Consider the following 14,485-nt stretch of genomic DNA (forward strand, 5'->3'; position numbering starts at 1 on the left):
CTCTTGCTTTTCAGGATTATAACATCTTCTTCGGTTTGTTGAAGACTGAAGTGTTTGTTGGCTCCAACTTTTGATGTTTTTTGCAGATTTCCCTATTTCTTGCCTTGCCTTTGCATATCAGTGTTCGCCTTGGTTGTGGCTGTTGGTTCATTTTGGATTCTGGTAAATCTAGCTATATGATTATGTTAATTCCTTACGCGTCTTGTCAAGATACATACGGTTTCTGTGAGTGTTATTTATTAAATGATGAATCAAAAATAAAACAGATGGCACTCAACTTTCTACATATGGCACAAGCTATGTACCTTTTTATTTCCATCAGACGCTGTCAGAATATCTTTTATCAATGCATTTCTATAATAGATAAGTTACATGACCGCCAGGGCTTCCGCTCATGTGATGTTACAATATGTAGCTTCTTCTTATGAAACGTGGAGGACAAGTGATATATGGGAGGAAGCTTGGGGAGAAGTCACAAACTATGGTTGACTACTTTCAGGTACTGGGCTTGTGCCTCCACCATTCACTTAGTATAATTCAACTGTGCTCGATTTTCAAGAGATACAAAGTGTGTGTTACAACTTTAAAATTAAGAGGGAGATTCTTCTAGCTCTTTTCTTGGTGCAGAGGTGTTGGGATGCCTCACTAATGTTTCTCCACATTCCATTGCTTCACCGTCGATTTTAATCTTGAAGTAGTTATTACTAATTTAATTACACAAGATATTTCCATTGTGGTCTCTGTATATAGATTGTTCATCTGTTGATGCAGTTGTAATCTGATTGTACTTATAAGGAAACAGATAGCATTTTCCTTATTGAAGAGTTCAATTATATGGGGAATAGTTCCTATATTTTGGTTACTCACTTTTCAAAAGCTATTGTTCATGTTGCACGTGTTTGTGAATACATTTTGTAGAGTATTCCTGGGATACCCCCAATTCCTAGTGGTTACAATCCAGCAACCTGGATGCTTAAGATAAGTACGCCTGCTGCTGAAGAAAGGATGGGAGAAGATTTTGCAGTAATATACAGAAATTCGGAGCAGTTCAGGTGATCTTAATAAATGTCTTCATCACCTGAAGTATACTATTTATTGCTCTCTTTGTTTTTCCTTTATTAACAATTTGTAGAACTTGTATCTCTTTTTACAATTAGGGGAGTGGAGGCCTTAATTAAGCAACTGAGCGTCCCGCCTGAGAACTCAGAACCTCTAAAGTTCACCAGCATATACAGTCAAGGTGCATTTTCTCAGTTTAGGATCTGTCTCTGGAAGCAAAATCTTGTGTATTGGAGAAGTCCGACTTATAATGCTGTTAGGTTGTTCTTTACAACGTTGAGTGCTCTGATTCTCGGTTCTATATTTTGGGATGTCGGTTCAAAAAGGTAACTTTTCTCTTATGAAATATCTAGAGCAAACTATTGGATAATTCTTTCATTCCTTATAAAGCAGATACAGTTGGTTGCTTTTTATTTCCAATGTAAATATACAACAACTTCCCCTACATACTCTTTGCTGGGGATTCTTCAAGAAGGATAAATGAGAACAATACAAGATTGCTGCTCTTTTTTCTTTTTTATTTAATGATATAGAAGTAACATCTATGGACAAAATGGATGGATTGCCAGATTGAAAGAGCAGAACTATGCAAAATAATATAGTGGGAGAAAACCAGCAAGTAAACTAGCAATTATAACCATTCTAAGGTTTCAGTTTCCAAACTTGGATTAAATATTAGAGCCTTGATTGTATCAATTTTATGATCAATTCTCCAATTATTAATTGGGGCAGTACACTTGAAATGATTTCACAGGGACTCCACTCAAAATTTGTTCGTTGTTATGGGTGCACTTTATTCTTCATGCTTGTTCCTGGGGGTCAATAATGCTTCTTCCATACAGCCAATAGTTGCCATTGAGAGAACAGTTTTCTACAGGGAGAAGGCTGCTGGAATGTACTCTCCTCTACCATATGCAGCAGCTCAGGTTAGCGCATTCACATCAAGTACATCTTAATTGCTTCGAGTTGCAACAGATATAATAATCATATGTTGGTATTTCTTGGACTACTGAATTAGATGGTATATGAACTTCTTTTAGAAGAGATGATGAGATTGTTTACTAATACCAACTTCTTTTTCTTTTTTGGCAAACAGGGGTTAGTCGAAGTTCCGTACATCTTCATGCAGACATTACTATTTGGAATCATTTCATATTTGATGATCAACTTTGAACGGACAGCTGGTATGAACCTAAGGAATTAATTTTCATGATCAACTCCATATTTTCTTTGCTTTTGCCTATCCTTAGTTCTTCAAGTAATGGGTTCATCTGCCATTATGGTTGTTTTTTCTAGAACCCGTTCTGCTGAATGTTACCCTGAAGGATTACATTTGCTTTACTATGGAAGTGTATTTGTGTTACATGTCAAAGACTAATGTCGCATATATTGTTTTCTAATGTTTTGCAGGAACTTACTATACATTCATATTCTCTTTTTATGTAAAGCAGTAGTTGATTCATATGCCTAAATATTTAGAGTTCCAAAAGCAGTGGGCAAAATGTCATCTCCCCTTTCGTTTTGCAGTTTGCAGCTTTTCTCTGTTTATAGCAGGCCTATAACCATATAAGCGACTTTTAATAACTATGGTAGGCCATTGAACATTAAAATCAAACACAAATATCAAAACTGATCTCAAATTCCAATACTAGATTATAGTTTAAGCCAAGAACAAGATAAACCATTCTCAATCTTGGAACTTTCCTTAAAAGTCTACAAGGTTAACTTAAAGTACAGGGAAGGAACAATCTAAGTATGAATACCATGGCACAAAGCTTAATCTCATGAATCCGAAACAACTTTGAACCTTTATACAATAAAAACAAACACGGACTAAATCCTATCAAGATTGCAGCTTTCCTCAAATTTCAACAAAGTTAATAATATCAATCTGTTTAATCCAGCACATGACATTCCATATCAAATTCGTAGGTGTGCATTAACTGCAACATTATAGCTAATATCAGTTACCATCCAAATGATTTAGTAGATCTATGCTATTAAATGACCAGCCAAGTCCCAAATCATCCTCCCAATCTTATCCAGTTGCATTTTCTCCACAAAATCAATACAAATCTTTCCTATTAAATGCGTAGGCAATTCTCATATCTTCCCTCTATTCATATTCAAATTCATCACACTCAAAATTTGCAGCCATTCAAACATTCATTCATCAAATTAAAATTCTACAACCATTCGATCATCCATTTATTTTTATCTTCAAATTAAACAGGGTGCACATTCAAGGAAGGGGCGATATTTATTTAATTTTTTAATATTTGAGAAAACTTTACGCTGCAGCATAGTCACACATTGCAATCCCATTCAATTTCTTAAAGATCATCTCGGCGAGTGTTTTGATTTACAGTGGTTTGTATATTCATTCCTACTCTACTTGAATAACATTATTTAGAACACATTAGATTTTCTACAGAATATTTTAAAGATTAAAATGTAATTACTTAAACAGCCTTCTTTTCACAAATAATAATTTTTCAGGTTACTTTTGAAGAACTAAAAGTTTATTTTTCCCTCACCATGAAAAGTTAAAGGATATCGTTCATTTAGATAGACTGTTCCTATCATTTATAGAGAAGCTCCAAACACAAAAAGGCAGCACAAGATAGTCCACCTGGAAGTTGTCCACTATAGTGCATATTGAATGTAGGAAATCTACAAGGAACCTAAAGCATGCTTCAGAATTTAGTTCTTTAATATATCTCTAAGGTGCATTATGCTGATTGAGCTGTAAACTTTCTACAAAGAAATTTCCTGTAACAGAATAGGCTAATAAGTCAATGTAAGAGAAGCATTATATATGTGAATCACCTCGACACTTGCAATGCCCTCAACAACTTGAATTTTGAGACCTGTAATGCCTTCAACATCCTGTATACATATGGACAGACGATAAAGGTCAAACTACAACTACTTGTTTTATTTTTTGATAAGGCCAACCTGCAATTATTCTTCAATTCCAATTATTAGCTAAAATAGGTTTGTTGCAACAAAGCCATAAATCTGGATACACATATAATGGATGAGAATTAAAACAAGAAGAGAATTCCAGCAAAAATGTCTTACAGAATTTTATGTAACTCGACCTGCTTTTGTAATTTCTTACACAGGTCTATCAAATATTAATATAGTAGTTGGTTAATAGAATTAACATGCTACAAAGCCTTGTATAAGTGATCTCTCCCTTCATTATTCCACTAACAGCATACAGATAGAATTCACACACACACAAAAAGAAACAATCAAAGAGCAAGCAATAAACTAAGCAGAGCTTCAAGTAAGTATTGTAAGCATATGTACCCTCTTATAGTTTACCTGACTAAGAGGCTTGGGTTTGTCAATGGTGGAAAAGATAAATTCATGGACTAGAATACATGAAAATTCATGCCTGCACTACAACTAATGATGGTCAACTACTGAATATATTGCAGGATACTTGCAATCTGCTTTCTATGGCTTAAATATTCCATCCCACAAATACAGACAACTTCGTGATCATGATAAATGAGTTAAAAAAATTACCAGTTGAATGAAAATAAATAGCAGAATGGTATACTCATTCCTACTCTACTTGAATAACACTATTTAGAACACATATTGCGTTTCAGATAAGCTACGATTCCAGCAAGTACTCTCACATACATATCACTCGGGTATATTGTATTTCGATATAGCCAAAAATATCTACCGCTAACATTTTATATTCTATCAAAACAAATATAACAGGTTCAATGGAATTGCTATCTGCTATCATTAAATAATACAATGGATCATTGAATATTTCGATGGAAGTTAACCTCCTACAATAGCTACTACCAGAATTAGTTTCCCTCGAACAGATGCTAAAGAAAAAAGAAAATACAAATGCATCAACAGGCGAGTGTAGTCGAGTGAATAAGGAACTGGGCTCTCTCAAAAACAGCAGATGGAAGTATTCCAGATTGAAGCGAAAAGTTGCTTTGATTGAAAAACAATACAAGAATCATCCAAAAAGACTAATAGTACAGCTAATACGTTTTGTTAACAGATTCACAAAGTTGGCGAAGTTGACAAACTTTTCAAGCAGACATGTTCCCATTCATCAAAATGGTATGGTAATATGCATCCTCATTTATCTATTATCTAAATGTCAAAATTTGATTGATTGTTCATATAAGAAACTGAATGACTAAATCATTAGCTAACTATATGATTATGTTTATATTTAATTGTTCAAATTGACAGGCCATTACACAACAACTTGGAATTTTGGCCCCCCAAAGTACACATGCCAATATTGTGGAGCTCTTTTATGGTATGAAGAACGAACAACAAAAACAAAACAAACAACAAGACCGATATTCTCATTTTGTTGTATGGGAGGAGGTCGTGTACAACTTCCTTTATTGAGGGAACCACCACTTTATCTGAAGTATCTTTTGGGTAATGAATCAGGGCAACTAGGTATTAATTTTTGAAAAAATATTAGAGCTTATAACTCAATGTTTGCATTTACATCCATGGGTGGCCGAGTTGATGGATCTATCAATCACTCAAAGGGGCCATACGTTTTCAGGATGTGTGGTCAGAATTATCATCATATAGGATCTTTATTGCCTGAAATTGGTAAAAGACCCCAGTTTGCTCAGCTATATATATATGATATTGAAAATGAGATAAACAACAGAATGAATTGTCTGCTAGAAGGAGACATTGATCCTGAAATTGTTCAGGGCTTATCAGTAATGTTGGAGGAGCATAATATATTGGTTAAAACATTTCGAATGGCTAGAGATAGATATAAAGAGCATCCTGAACATGAATTTCGCCTACGTCTCCTATCTAATAGGACAACGGATGGTCGATAATATAATTTACCCACAACTTCTGAAGTAGCTGGATTAATAGTGGGTGATCTTACGGAAGAAAACTACCAGCGAGATATTATTGTAGAGCATAGGAAAAATGGACTTCAAAGAATATCTGATCTACACCCAAGTTTTATGTCTATGACATATCCACTAATACACCCTTATGGTGAAGATGGATATAGAGTTGGAATAAATTTGGGAGATGTCATCAACAAGACTTACAAGCGACAAAAATTAACAATGAGAGACTTCTATTGCTTTAGAATACAACAAAGACTTAACGAGGGTAAGACTCTCTTGCTTGCCGGTAGACTATTACAACAATACATTGTTGACGGTTACATGGCAATCGAGGAAGAAAGATTTCGTTATATTCGGAATAATCAACCAAAACTCAGAGCTGATCTTTACTCTGGCTTAATGGATGCCATTCTTTGTGGTGATTCAGATTGTTCTTTGGTAGGAAAAACAGTTATCTTACCTTCATCTCACCTTAATGGATGCCATTCTTCGTGGTGATTCAGATTGTTCTTTGGTAGGAAAAACAGTTATCTTACCTTCATCTCACACCGGAGGACCTCGCTATCGGGCTCAAAATTATCAAGATGCAATGGCAATTTGCAGGTGGGCTGGATATCCAGATTTGTTCCTCACTTTCACATGCAATCCAAAGTGGCCCGAAATAAATGAAATGCTTCGCTTAATAGAACAATCTGGTGATGATAACAGGGTGGACATTATATGCAGAGTGTTCCAAATCAAGTTATTTCAATTAATGCAAGATCTGAAAAAGCAACAACCTTTTGGAAAAATAATTGTATGTAAGTTCAAAATTCAACATACTAACAGAATACACCAGTTATTAATTCAAGCGTTTACATTTTGCTAAAAAAACAAATGATTACTTTACCGTCAACCTAACAAACACATTATACCTTTAACTCTGCAGGTTTATATACAATTGAGTTTCAGAAAAGAGGACTACCTCATGCACATATACTACTCTTCCTGCATCCTACATTAAAAAGTCCATCTATAGATCATATCAACACAATGATAACAGCTGAAATACCCAATATGGAAGTAGACCCGGATGGTTATAAAGCTGTAAAGAACTACATGATGCATGGACCTTGTGGAGACCTCAATCCAGGATGCCCATGTATGAAGCAAGGAAAATGCACCAAGCATTTTCCAAAGAAGTTCAATAATCAAACAACTTTTGATGCAGATGGGTTCCCAATTTATAGGAGAAGAAACACAGGTACTGAAGTCAATAAAAATAATGTCTTTTTAGATAACAGATATGTCTTCCCTTATAACAGGAATTTGATTGTCAAATTTGATGCACATATAAATGTCTAGTTGTGCAATTACTCGAGATCAGTGAAGTACCTATTTAAATATGTGAATAAGGGATCTGATAGAGCAACAATTGGTATAGAATGCTCAGATACTCCCACAGAACGTGATGAGATCAAAAGAAATCTAGATTGTAGATACATATCAGTTACAGAAGCTTGCTGGAGGATCTTTTCGTTTGACATACATCATAGACAGCCAGCAGTTGAGCGTTTGCCATTCCATTTACAAGGAGAAAACACCATAGTATTCCAAGAAGAAAGGTGTCCTGAAAGCATACTAAACAGACCCGATATAGTAAAAATAAAATTCACGGAATGGTTTGAGGCAAACAAAGAATATGAGGATGCGCGAGAGCTAACATATTCAAATTTTCCTACACGTTGGGTCTGGGATGCAACATGCAAAAGATGGACTAGAAGAAAAAAGGGGAAGTCAGTTGGTAGAATTTACTTCGCACATCCTGCAAGTGGGGAACGATTTTACATGAGAATGCTACTTAATTTTGTCAAAGGAAGCACTTCTTTTGAAAGCATCAGAACAATTAATGGAGTCCGGTATGATACTTATAAGGAGGCATGCTACGCATTGGGATTATTGGAGGATGATAAAGAATGGAATGACTGCTTGGCTGAATCTGCATGTTGGGCATCAGGAAATGAGTTGAGAAATCTGTTTGTGACGATACTAATTCACTGTCAAGTGTCTGATTCGTCCAAACTTTGGAGGAGCAACTATGAAATTTTATCAGAAGATATAACATCATTACAATGAAAGAGATTTCAATTGGAAGATTTAAAGTTAAATGAAAAACAACTTGAATCATATACGTTGTTTGAGATAGAAACCATACTTCTGAAGATAGGAAAAAGTTTGAAAGACATACATGGAATGCCACTTCCAGATTCCACTTTGATGAATGACACAGGGAATCGCCTTATCAATGAGGAACTAGAATATGACAAAGGTTTCTTAAAGGAAGTACATGATAAATCATTCGCTCTTTTAAATGATTGTCAAAACATAGCTTATGAAGCAGTAATAAAATCAGTTGTTAATGAAGAAGGACGCTTATTTTTTATAAATGGGCATGGTGGTACCGGGAAGACATTTTTATGGAATACAATAATTTCCAGGCTGAGATCAGAATCAAAAATAGTTCTTCCAATTGCTACTTCTGGAATAGCCGCTTTGTTATTACCAAATGGCAGGACAGCACATTCACGATTCCATATTCCTTTGGACATTAGTGCAGAATCAACTTGTGAAATAAGACAAGGAAGCCAGTTAGCCGAACTACTTTTGAAAACATCTTTAATCATTTGGGATGAAGTGCCAATGGCAAATAAATTTTGTTTTGAAGCCTTAGATAGGACCTTGCGAGATATCCTTCGATTAAAATATGAAAACAGCGCAGACAAACCATTTGGAGGCCTTACAATGGTATTTGGTGGTGATTTTCGTCAAATACTACCGGTGATTCCAAAAGGAACACGAGCTGATATTTTAGATGCATCACTCAACTCTTCATATTTGTGGCCATTCTTTAAAATTTATGAGCTGAAACAAAATATGCGACTTTGTTGTGGAAGAGTATCTGATTCTGAAGTCGCTGAAGTTACTACTTTCGACAAATGGTTGTTACAAATTGGGGATGGATCCTTTTATAGTGATGTTGACAATGACCTTATTAAAGTGCCTACTGATATATGTATAATGCCATCCAATGATCCAATCGGATCAATCGTCGACGCAGTTTACCCGTCCCTCTTGCAGAAGTACAATGACCCCACATATTTGCAAGAAAGAGCAATACTTAATCCTAAAAATGAAATGGTCCATGAATTGAATGATACAATTATGAAAATGATTCAAGGTGAAGGAAGAACATATTTTAGCTCTGACAATGTGTGTAAAGCAAGTGTGAACTCTAAAGATGAAGATCTATTGTACCCAACGGAATTTTTAAATAGCTTAAGATTTCCTGGAATTCCTAATCATGAAGTACAGTTAAAAGTAGGAACTCCAGTTATGCTTCTGAGGAATCTAAATCAAAGTGAAGGACTATGCAACGGAACAAGATTGATTGTCACACATCTTGGTAACTGGTCTATTAGTGCAAATATCATCTCCGGAAAAAACATTGGCTCGAAAGTAACAATACCAAGAATTATTATGTCTCCTAATGATTCAAAGTGGCCATTCAAGTTAAACAGATGTCAACTTCCTGTAACACCATGTTTCGCTATGACAATTAATAAAAGTCAAGGACAGTCTCTCAACCATGTTGGATTATATCTTCCTAAACAAGTATTCACTCATGGCCAATTATATGTAGCACTATCCCGAGTAACAAAAAGACAAGGATTAACTATTCTAAATGTTGACGAAGACATGGAAGATCCTATGTTCATTAAAAATATCATTTACACAGAAGTATTTCAAAATATATGCCCTTAAAGCTGAAATAGAAATGAGGTATTTCCTTATTTCATCCCATATTTTTAATTTATTATGCAAATTCATAACTGTTCAACTAACAGTGTTCTGTTTTGGAACAAATAGGTATATTTGAAGATTAATGTTGTAACTAAGCATGATTTTATCAGCGATTCTTAAAAATTTGGTCCGTCTCAGAAGTTAGAGTACTCACCTTCGCAAAACAAGTGTTTTATTTGATTTATTTATTTTAGTTGCTAAGGTAAAAAAATATCATCGTTCAACATTAACCATTTTAACATTCCTCAGGACCTTAATGATCAATGACTTTCACAAAATGAATCAACTCAGTAATGGCTTCTGATGTCTGGATGTCGCCCATAGCCAGGATGACACAGAAACTCTTGGGGGAACTGAGACAATAAATTAAAGTGGTAATGACTGGTAGCAGAAATTAAAAATATGTGTCTGCATCTTACTAAGATTTGTAGGAAAAGAAGGGAATAATATGAGTATTTGAGGACGTACATGAGTTTATTCTTCCCGGCTGGTAGATTATCTTTAAATTATAATGGTAACAGGAGAATATATAGAGCTGCATATTGATAATCAGTACCGGAATGACGACATTGACGTGTTGACATGAACTGTTTGGTAAGTTCCTCCATACTTTACCCAAATATCCCTTTTGTGTATAACTTCTAATTGTGCTAACAATCGCTTATTAGTGCCTTTCTAAGTTGGCTTATGGTACCACAAACAGAAAAATTTTAACTAACCCTGTGAAGAAATGACAATTTGTGAACTCTGCAGTTAAGGCAAGGAATTTCATTTGGATCTTCATAAAGTAAGCTTCCTCTATGTCAATTTCTGGTGCTTTTAATTGCTCTTGCTCAGGTCTCTCGTCTTGATGGCACTTCAATAGTAGGAGCTGAATTGATCAATTTTTGATTCTCCACTGGTTGTTGATTACCCAAAGGTAATGGCAGAGGCACGTGAGTGAAATTTTCCCTTGGATTGTTGTTAGTGGCTTTCTGTTCTGTTGCCCTAACAATGCTTTTCTCTTTCGGCGCCTTTGCTACTTTATCTTATATAGTTTGAGGAAAATTGAAAAATAACATGTTGGTACTTGGTACCTAATTATTAAGTTAAAGCTTGATGTTAGATGAATGAAAGCTTTATGTCCAGCTCTCTTAATTATAAAAAGGTTGTTTCCCTGAAACATGGAAGTCATTATCTTCAGTTAACAATCACAACAAGAAGGACCCTAATGGTAAGGGATTTTGGATTTCATCTGTTTGTTAAATTTTCCCTCTGACACCATGCATTTTTATCTTCTATAGAACTTCTAACTTGAGTCCAATATATCCTTTCAGTTAAATTTAGCATCACGTCTTTCAAGGTGCCTGAGCTTTACATAGAGGTTCCTCAAACTGCAACAGTTGGCTCTCTGAAGGTATTCAGGGTGTCCTCTTTTCCTCCTCCTCTGTTGTATTCAATAGTCCCCCACCTCCCTAGGTTGACTAAGAATCTTCAGTTGACGATTTCTGCTTTGCTGAATGTTGAAAATTATTGTTCTTGCTGCATCTGTCGGTCAATACAGTTATTCATTTAATCTTTCTCGTCATTTAGTATGTCTCTGAAGCCGCTTAATTAAGAATTCTCTGATATTCTTCATCCATAATTTTTAATTTAAGATATATATATATATATATATATATATATATATATATATATATAAGAAACCAAATAAATAATTATAAGTAAACACATTTAAATTTTGGGGTTATAAAGAGTTATAGAGATTATGAAAATATAAATTATGAAAATAAAGAGATACATATTTCTTAGTTTAAGAAGGGAAAATTAATGAGATTAATATTTTTTCATGGGAAGATGATGGTGATAAAATTGTTCTGAAACACATATATCTTCAGATTCGAAAGGGGGAACTTGCTGCAATTGTTGGAATGGTTGGATCAGGAAAGTCTTCTTTGTTGGCATCAATGCTTGGTGAACTTCACAAAGTATCGGGAGACTCCTAATAAAAACTCTTACTCCGTTCAATTACCCTCATAATTATATATAGTTATGAACTATAGCTAGACTATAGAACCAATTTTGTGCAATCAGTGGGGACAAGAAACCAACCAAGATCCATCCAGCCTGTCTTTTGTCAAACAAATTCAGTGTTTTCAGGTCTACCATCCAATATTTAATTCTGCTTCTATTTTTAACAAATGCTATAGCTTGTAAAGTCAACTACTTGGTAATGGGGCCTCTCATCTCTATGTGCACATTTTGTCAAATGACCCTTGTGGTTAAGAGAAAATGACAGATTGATATGGAAGAGAAATAAATATTTTAAAATTTGCAAATGGATTGATGGTAAGATATGGACCAATAACACACAAGTTGGTAGGTGTGTTCAAAAGTTTGAAGCAACTGCAGCTTCTTGATCCTTCTTTTTCACTTCCCTTGTGTATTGATTCAAGTAAGTTTCATTCAGTCCATTAGAAGTTCTATCTTGAAGAACTTCTTATTTGCAGTTAATCTATTGAGTGAGTGTATCCGGTTTTTCAAATTTTATATCTGAACTATCACTAAATGTATATCGACACACACACCTCAACTATCAGTTGTTCTCATTTCCTACCTGAATATTGGTGATATTCTAGGTTGGGAAAGGGAACAACTGATAGTTGAGGTATGTTTCGATAAACATTTGGTGATAGTTCAGGTTGGGAGCTCGGAAAAAGGAATACTTAATATGTGTTTTTGACCATTAACTCTTGTCTATTCTGTTTTTTTTTTTAATTTTATTGGTGCTACTTCGTGTGTTACAGGGGCTCCTTTTCAGCAAAAGACTCCTCTAGCATTCTGTTCTTACAATGGAACCTCATGCTGCAACTCCACTGATGATAAACAACTTCAAACTCAGTTTAATGCTATGAACATTTCTGATTCTAGATGTGCTTCTCTTGTAAAATCTGTCATCTGTGCGGTAAGAAGATACTCTTATAGTTTCTTGCTCTTTCGGTTTCTGTTACTCCTATTTATGAGATTATTTTTTCACTTTAAAATTTATTAGCAACTTAATTACTTTTGCTAGAGTTTTTAAAGTTTAAATTTATGTAAATAATTTAGCTAAATGTATTATATTGTCAATACTAATCATTTGATCCTTTAGTATTCTATTTTCTCTTTGTTATGAAAAATAATAAATATAATTATTTCATTTTAACAACAACAAAATTTATGATGATTAGTTTCACTTTTATTATAAATTATAAAAAAGTAATTGAAAAATATATTATTATTTTCATGATGTAATTTTTTGCGTATGTAACAATCTGTCGTCGTTCTTTTTGCTTTGAAATGTATTTATAATTTTTATGTAGTCACCAATTATTATATTTTCTCTGTTCATTTTTTGTATTTTCACACCTTTTTTTATTTTTTTACGGTTAAGGAGAAATTGGTTTAGATGCCTCTGAAAGACAAGATGAATGTGTATCCTGTAGACTACAAATAGAAAATACTTGCTTATCTACAACAATTTTGTGATTAAAAGATAGAAGTATTTTGAAACTTTCACCTTGTAATTTTCTCATACTAAATTCAAGCCATTTGCTTCGTTTTCGAATTGTCAAGAACTCTCATGGCTCGATTCATAAAGTGTCTTCTTTAAAGTTACGTAAGAAAAAGTATTCCAATTTCATGCATGTGTCTGAGTATTCAACTTAAAGCTGTAGTCTTAAAAGAACAAAATGGAGAAGGACTGAATTAGCGATGTACTAGACATTCAACTTGGATCACTTTTGCTCTGTCAACTGCCCATTTGCTTGTCGCGTGCAGATTGATTTATTATTAACCACCATGACTGCAAAGTTGCCAATTCTTGCACTACCAAAAAAACAATTTGACCTCTACTTCTTTTGGATTTTGTCAAAAACTTTATGTTGAAGCTTGGCTTTTCAGTTTCAGGAAGTTCAATGTATCCATTTTCATTTCCGTATATCCATTCGTTTTTTGCAGGGTTATATCATGTACTGTCCGTAAAAATTAAGCATCTTTTTAATAAAAAAAAATTCTCAAAATTGTTGATTAAAAATACAAAAGAAACACGTTGTTTAGCGGTAAAAAAGAAAAGAAATGGGTAAAAGATTAAATTAAAAGAAAAAGATTAGGGGGTGGAAGACAATTTCAAAAGTAAGTAAAGTGGGTTTGGGAAAGAATAAATTTAAATTAAAAAAAAAAAAGTCTAGTGGCAGAGCCCATAGGAAATCCAGGGAATAGCCCCTGGTTTTAGTTTTTTCCGCTGTGTTTCTTCATTTATACTCAGTAATAACATACAATTTAACTAACCCCCTCAACTCCAACATCATCAAACATTAACATAGTCTAGATATTTAAGCACCAGATCATAGTTTTTTCCAGTTGAAAGAGAAAAAGGTGATTTCAATTTGCAGTTGTTGTTGATCCTAAGGATGAGGATTGAGAAAAATGTGAGTGAACCAAGAGGAAGGGAGTATAGCGATTCGAAGAAGAATCGGAGAAGACAGAGGATGATTTCCCCGATTGAAAGACTTTATGAAACTTGCAAAGAAACCTTTGCTAATTGTGGTCCTGGTGTTGTACCATCTGCAGAAAAGATTGAACGTCTCAAGGAAGTTTTGGGTATACTTTTCTTTTCGAGTAATTTAGGTTTAATGTTGAATTGTTGTGGCGTCATAATCTACCTTTTTTATTTTATT

General features: G+C 34.2%; 3 protein-coding genes across 3 annotated transcripts; all 3 read left to right on the forward strand.

The window, feature by feature from the left end:
- The first annotated feature begins 461 nt into the window (after positions 1–461).
- LOC101245841 (ABC transporter G family member 31-like) lies at positions 462–2,379 on the forward strand. Its single transcript, XM_069291340.1, has 5 exons — positions 462–499; positions 919–1,052; positions 1,158–1,385; positions 1,814–1,985; positions 2,156–2,379. The coding sequence occupies exons 1-5, from the start codon at positions 482–484 to the stop codon at positions 2,261–2,263; spliced, it is 660 nt and encodes a 219-aa protein (XP_069147441.1). The 5' UTR covers positions 462–481; the 3' UTR covers positions 2,264–2,379.
- Positions 2,380–6,269: 3,890 nt separating this feature from the next.
- Positions 6,270–8,063, forward strand: LOC138339213 (uncharacterized). The gene is made up of 4 exons (XM_069290795.1): positions 6,270–6,442; positions 6,552–6,748; positions 6,877–7,191; positions 7,315–8,063. The coding sequence occupies exons 1-4, from the start codon at positions 6,270–6,272 to the stop codon at positions 8,061–8,063; spliced, it is 1,434 nt and encodes a 477-aa protein (XP_069146896.1).
- A 117-nt stretch (positions 8,064–8,180) lies between these two features.
- LOC138339214 (uncharacterized) lies at positions 8,181–10,679 on the forward strand. Its single transcript, XM_069290796.1, has 2 exons — positions 8,181–9,725; positions 10,626–10,679. Exons 1-2 carry the CDS (start codon positions 8,181–8,183, stop codon positions 10,677–10,679), a joined length of 1,599 nt encoding a protein of 532 aa, XP_069146897.1.
- Positions 10,680–14,485: the final 3,806 nt, after the last annotated feature.

This window comes from Solanum lycopersicum, chromosome 11, assembly GCF_036512215.1.
Source record: "Solanum lycopersicum chromosome 11, SLM_r2.1".
In the NCBI taxonomy this organism is placed as follows: Eukaryota; Viridiplantae; Streptophyta; class Magnoliopsida; order Solanales; family Solanaceae; genus Solanum; species Solanum lycopersicum.

What these genes read in the sequence shown, in the direction of transcription:
- LOC138339213 (XM_069290795.1), top strand. Translation starts at nt 6,270, where the DNA reads ATGGCAATCGAGGAAGAAAGATTTCGTTATATTCGGAATAATCAACCA. An exon ending in TTTTGGAAAAATAATTGTAT is followed by an intron (nt 6,749 to 6,876) that starts GTAAGTTCAAAA and finishes TTAACTCTGCAG; the next exon opens with GTTTATATACAATTGAGTTT. An exon ending in TTATAGGAGAAGAAACACAG is followed by an intron (nt 7,192 to 7,314) that starts GTACTGAAGTCA and finishes ACTCGAGATCAG; the next exon opens with TGAAGTACCTATTTAAATAT.
- LOC138339214 (XM_069290796.1), top strand. Translation starts at nt 8,181, where the DNA reads ATGCCACTTCCAGATTCCACTTTGATGAATGACACAGGGAATCGCCTT. An exon ending in AAAATATCATTTACACAGAA is followed by an intron (nt 9,726 to 10,625) that starts GTATTTCAAAAT and finishes GCTCTTGCTCAG; the next exon opens with GTCTCTCGTCTTGATGGCAC.
- LOC101245841 (XM_069291340.1), top strand. An exon ending in AGAAATTCGGAGCAGTTCAG is followed by an intron (nt 1,053 to 1,157) that starts GTGATCTTAATA and finishes TTTTACAATTAG; the next exon opens with GGGAGTGGAGGCCTTAATTA. An exon ending in TACCATATGCAGCAGCTCAG is followed by an intron (nt 1,986 to 2,155) that starts GTTAGCGCATTC and finishes TTTGGCAAACAG; the next exon opens with GGGTTAGTCGAAGTTCCGTA.